Genomic DNA, 6183 nt, shown 5'->3' on the forward strand with positions numbered 1-6183 from the left:
ATTGACCATAAGTGAATACGAGAGAGCTAGCGGATAAATGTAACCCGTCAGCGGTTTTAGTTGACAGGAGAGTTGTCCGAGAGTTATCATCCAATCTAACCTGATGAAAGAGTTGCCTTTCAATGAAAAAAAAACGTTTACATAATGTAAAACGGAACGATGTTAAACCCTTACGGGACAATGGATTTCACATGAATAAAATTCAAGTAAAAATATCTATGCTATTTGTATCGCTTACAGCTCTAACTCAAATTTAACCTTTTGTATTGGTAACCTGTTGGATCCTTTCCCCCACCCTCCTCGGGGTTTTCCAAGGTTCGGCCGTTTCCTCTTCGGCCCTTTTCTCTCCCTTCTCGTGGTCTGTCGTTACTCAAGGGTCAGTAACCCCCTGACCCTCTCATCCATGCCGTTGCCGTCGGCGTGGATGTCAATCAGTGTTTACCGTAAGACGGGAGCGTGTAGACGCGGAGTTTTGGCGTGCGCTTCCCGGTAAGTCGCGCGCAAAATAAAGCGAATTCGACTATCGATCGATCGATCCTCTCAATTTTGACGGGCTTATATACCCTATATCCGTCCAGCCTCCGGTGAGTATATATACCACCTCTTCGGCGGCGGTGATTTTTTCGCAAGTGCGAAAATCAGGGAAAAAAATTGACGATTCAAGTGTATAGGGACCAGTGTTACCTTTCCAGTGTTAGTGAAGGAGAATTAGAAAGACAGGCTTCTAGTGAGCATGTGCAAAAGCACTCTAAGCCGGTTTAAAGACTGGAAAGCCTTTTCCGCCTCTAATTTTTCGGAAAAGACTACATTTCAAGTATCGTACCATTTCGGAGCGAGTCTTGAAAAATTAAGGGCCGTATTAATAGTCGTTCCCCTTAGAGTCCCCTAGGGGCCCCCTTCCCAAGGGACTCCAAGGGGAATCTTCAACGTCGGTATTAATAGTCGTCCCCTTGTAGTCACCTAGTAAGGGGACTCCGAACGTGGTAACTATGGGCCGTAACTATGGGCCGTAACAACAACAGAGTTGTTTATATTCAATAAAGAACTCGAGATGGCGGCTCGAAGTGCTGAATTTACAGCTACAGAGAAGAATATATTGTGCAATTTGGTTGAAAAACACAAATCTTCGATTGAAAATAAGAGGACGGACAGCGTGCAATGCGAGGCGAAGAAGAAGGCGTGGCTTGCGGTACAAAGTGAGTTTAACTGCCACCGCGATGTTGTCAGAAGAGATGTAAGGCAACTGAAAAGGTAAATAAAAAGGATATGCAAGTAAAGGTAAGTTTAGGATATCTCTTTCAGGTTTTTATCTGCTGGTTAAATGATTTTACGTAGTTTGTAATACAATGTTAAAGCACACCCTCGCCTTACCGGATTCGGCATTTTCTGCCGATTTCATAATGAGATTTCAGTGTAGTGAGAATGCAGCTTACCTATTAAGCAACAGAGTATATGAAGTGAAGAAAATAAACTGTGCATCCTTTCTGAGAGGATCCAGTAATGTGAGTTGGAGTAATATGTGGAATATATTACGGTATGAGTTTTTTTTCGTGCTGACGGGTGCATATTTATTTGTCTATTACGCCTGAAAAACGGTTTTTCCGTAATGCGGGTGCTTTTTTGCTCTTGCGTTATTTGCTTAGTTATTGTATTAATTGCTTCGGTTTGATTAGATGTGAATTGGCTTATTTTAATGCCAATGAATAATAGTCTTCAATATGCCTTGGAAATTAGCTAGGGTAAATAGTGCTAGTGTTTTGATAGCTGGTAAAATTGCATTATTAGTTTAAATGATATTATCCGTTGAACTCGGTGCAAATTCTGTCGAAAATTATTTAAATAGAAGCTTTGGGAGGCAGTGGGATAAAATTTATTTCCATGTGAACGACATTTTAACATATAAGTTTTCGAAAAAAATGTCGTTTTAAGTCACAATGCTACATTTCTGTGATGACCTCCTAACTTAAGAGCATTTCAGAAATGTGTAGAAAGCCAGTCGAATAAGAGATTTAACGCGTTATAAAGCTCAGATTTCCCATTTCTTCTTTTTAATGAATGCAATAAAATGACTGGGAATGGACTTTTCATAACATTTGCAAAACCAGTAACATAGCGGGATGAATATTATAACCAAGAAAGGAAATTCATGTTGTACATTTTGAGGCAATATTTATATTTTATTTATTTATGTGTTGAATCAAATGTTTATAACAAGTTATGAAGTTCATGTAATTGAAAGAAGGACTAACATCTTTGGATGTTGAATCCATGTAATTGACTCTTGGTAACTTGCCAATGGATAAGCATTCAGGTAGTCTAATAATGCTTGCATTTTGCTTCCCGCATTTTTGGCTTGATTTTGAATAAAATGTTTTAATCCTCAGCAAGTCACTTTCGCACAGATCTTAGGTAAACAGCTCTACCAACTTTTTCTTTTTAATTAATGCACTGGCATAAAATAGAAGGGAGTTTCATGCCTAATCCCGTTGTTTCAAATGCAAACTCCAACCCGCAAGCCATTCCTTTCAGTAGTGATCTTTTTACATAACCATAATGCTTCCTTATAAATCCATTCCTGGTCTATTTATCTTTTGGTTAGGTTATCTGCTGTTGAAGGAAGTGATGAATGATTTATGTACCTGATTTTAATGCTGTTAATGTTATAGTTTTGTGCTCTGCTCATTTTGCATTCCTTAATTGCATCTGTTTTGGCCTTTGTGTTAGATGCTGGGAAAAGTTGAAGGGAGAGGTGAAGAAGAGAAAAACAGCGGAGGTACGTCATAGAATGGGCACAGGAGGTGGACCCCCCCTGAGGCCCTTCGAGGACCCAATCACTGCCCAAGTGGAAAGAATAGTTCCTCACTTGGATGTGGTGATTGATGAAACCCTGGACAGTGACTACCATCATCTGGCCACAACCTCTAAATCCCTGCCCATTCCTTCCAGTGGTCATGACGTTACTCCCGACCCTGTTAATTCCAAGTCAACCTCCACCTCTCAACCCATTCCTTCGTGCAGTAAATTCTATTCTTCTACTCCCGTTGCTTCCTCTTCAACTTCTTACCCTCTGCACAACCGTTCCCCGTCTGATTCTCTTCCCAGTCCTGCTCTGTCTCCCTCTCAATCTTCCCATGGTACCTTATCCCCTTCACGTCTCTGTTTTCTGCCCATCCCTGTGACCTCCACCGACCAAGCCCCTCAGCCCTTATTGTGTCGCACCACCTCATCTCCTGCTGAAACATCTCCTGGGACTCGCCCTTCCGTCAAAAAACGCAAACCTTCCTCGAAGGGTGAGTTCTCTATTGCTATGAATTGTCAAATTGTCTGCCTAAGGCATAGAGAGATCACCTTAACCCAAAATTACTCAATAGACTATCGGAGGTCAGTTTATCATAGTAGTCCACCCATGGAATGTTATCCCATCCACTTTGAAAACTGAAACTAAAATGATTTCGGGCTGTTATTGAAAATTTCATTTTGAATGGAAGTGGATGGGATGTTTACCGCAATGAAACTTTCCAAGAATGAGATATCTCTCTCCCTACCTCAAATCTGGAATTCTTTACGGAATTCTTTCCCACTAGCACAGCTTCACTGTACCAGTAGATAGTAAAAATTAACATGCTATTAGCTCTATTTATTTATTTTTTACTACAAAAGTATGTATGATATATTGTTGTTAATTTATAACTGCTTCCTGGATGCTTTCAGCCAATACTTCCTTGGGCATTGCTGAGAGGGAGTTAAGGGCCAGGTTGGAAATGATGGATGAGGAGCGGAAATATATACGAAGATTATACGAAATGAAAATAAAAAGGTCCCTCGAGAAGGATAAAATAATAAAAGAGAGACTGAGGCAAGCTGTGGCTGCTAGAAAGCTGACAGAAGCACAACTCAAAGAGTTTTGTGGGGAACGTGTCCCCTAATTTGTATATTTTATTTTTGTATAATATATTTTCAAATTTTAAAATTTGCATATATATTTATTCCTTCAACTTGTTAAATTCCTATCATGAAAGCATGAGATAATGGCTGAAAATAAGGAGATTGGTGCCAGATATTAAGGGAAATGGATTTGGAACAAGTTTTGGTATACAGCAACAGCAATATAGGTTTCATGGGTTGGTAGGATTTATTTTCAGGATTATATTTTCCACTTGCCTTGACCACAGATTTAAACTGAAGTGCAGTATTCTCTTCAAAATGATTTTCCATTAAATATAAAAGCTGGAAAGATTACACTTATGCCCATTGCTATGATCAGACAGTTAATATTTGATAGCGAGAAATTGATTTCCATAAAATGCATGATAGGTGCAGATCAAGGGAAAATTATGTATACACATGTAAAGAGTTCCAAATTTTTTATTAATTTTTCTTTCAGCAATATAGCATGTTGAGTTTCACATACCATGAATACATGATTACAAGGTGTAAGAAATAACAATATTGAATTGAATTGAATTTTTTATTTGTCCACAGTGATACAATACACTAGTTACACACTAGGCAGGTATATAGGACACGTCAAAATATCAAATATTAGTTTAAAGTACAATATACACATCGAATATAAAATTTTACACTGTGAAACCTTACATGCTATGTACTCAAATATTCATTAATGCTATAGAAGCATTTTTCAAGAAGATAAGTAAAAACAATTTTTTTAAATACAAGTATTCTATCTTAACATTTTATATAGGCAGGCAACTTATTATATAGTTTCATGCACATTGCACAGGGTCCTTTGGTGGTATGGGTAAAGGTTTTTTGTGTGACATGTAGATCATTACACTTTCTGGTATTGTAGGAGTGCATACTATTATTTTGAATGAAATCGCTAAGGTGTTGTTTTGCATAGATTACAGAGTGGCATATGTATATACAAGGCACAGTTAACAAATGTTGATTTTTAAATAGATGTCTGGAGTGAGCTCGGTGATGCTGTTTAAGCATTACCCTACACAATTTCTTTTGAATTATAAAAACATTATGCAACTTAGGTGAGGAACCCCAGAGCATGACACCATATGATATCCTAGAGTAGAACAGAGCATAGTAAAGCATCTTCAACCCATCTAGACTGACAGTATATTTGATCACAGACATCAGATAGAAAACAGTATTTAGTTTTTTACATAAGAAATCAATATGCGTTTCCCATTTTAAGTAAGAATCGACATAAATACCAAGGAATTTTACGTTTTTAACCATACCGAGATCAAAGGCATCATGTAAAGGAGAATTTCTATGTGAGAAGATTGACACTTGTGTTTTTTCAGCACTTAGAACCAGGTTGTTGTTTGTACACCATTCAGTCATACTTTCTATTAATGAATTTTTGGATCTTAATAATTCAATCTCAGTTTCACTAGATGTTAGAACACCTACATCATCAGCGTATAAAATACACTTATTATTAGGGTTTTCCATCAGCTTATTGGGTAGGTCATTGATAAATACTAAAAATAACAGTGGACCTAGTATTGACCCTTGTGGTACACCTTTGTCAATCTCCCTAAGTGAGGATGAGTAATTTATGCCATTTTGTCGAATGGTTACCTTCTGTTTTCGTCTAGATAGGTAGGTTTTTAGCCAATTTAAAGAGATACCTCTGATGCCTAGTGATAAGCATTTTAACAGCAAGAGTTCATGGTCCACAGAGTCGAAGGCTTTTCTCATATAAAAAAATATCCCCATAATTTTTTATTTTCATGTAATTGTTCAATTGTAAAGTCAACCGCATCAAAAAGTGCTTGTACAGTAGATTTCTCCTTACGTAAACCAAACTGATGAGATGAGAGCAAGTTGTTGATCTCATGGAAATCAGTCATTCTTTTACAATACACATATTCAAAAACTTTTCCAAAATGAGAGATTATAGATAATGGTCTATAATTCCTAATGTCGTCTCGGTCACCTTTTTTAAAGATTGGGACAACTTAAGATATTTTTAGAGACTCAGGATAAAAGCCTTCTGTCAGAGATTGGTTCACTAAAAAGAGCAAAGGCTTTACAATAATATCCCTACAATCTTTTAATATCTTGCCTGTAATTCCATCAGAATCAGTAGACCTTGTCCTTCCTACCTTAATTAGATAGCAGATTAGCTCATCTTCACTGCAAGGTTTCAGGTACATTGACTTAAAATGTCGAATATTATATTTTATGTTGCTCCTT

At 37.5% G+C, this 6183-nt stretch overlaps 1 protein-coding gene across 1 annotated transcript; it reads left to right on the top strand.

Annotated features, from left to right (window-relative positions):
- Positions 1–853: 853 nt before the first annotated feature.
- LOC124153736 lies at positions 854–3970 on the top strand. Its single transcript, XM_046527074.1, has 3 exons — positions 854–1251; positions 2725–3290; positions 3712–3970. Exons 1-3 carry the CDS (start codon positions 1052–1054, stop codon positions 3924–3926), a joined length of 981 nt encoding a protein of 326 aa, XP_046383030.1. The 5' UTR covers positions 854–1051; the 3' UTR covers positions 3927–3970.
- Positions 3971–6183: the final 2213 nt, after the last annotated feature.

This window comes from Ischnura elegans, chromosome 2, assembly GCF_921293095.1.
Source record: "Ischnura elegans chromosome 2, ioIscEleg1.1, whole genome shotgun sequence".
Taxonomy (NCBI): Eukaryota; Metazoa; Arthropoda; class Insecta; order Odonata; family Coenagrionidae; genus Ischnura; species Ischnura elegans.

What these genes read in the sequence shown, in the direction of transcription:
- LOC124153736 (XM_046527074.1), top strand. Translation starts at nt 1,052, where the DNA reads ATGGCGGCTCGAAGTGCTGAATTTACAGCTACAGAGAAGAATATATTG. An exon ending in GATGTAAGGCAACTGAAAAG is followed by an intron (nt 1,252 to 2,724) that starts GTAAATAAAAAG and finishes CCTTTGTGTTAG; the next exon opens with ATGCTGGGAAAAGTTGAAGG. An exon ending in ACGCAAACCTTCCTCGAAGG is followed by an intron (nt 3,291 to 3,711) that starts GTGAGTTCTCTA and finishes GGATGCTTTCAG; the next exon opens with CCAATACTTCCTTGGGCATT.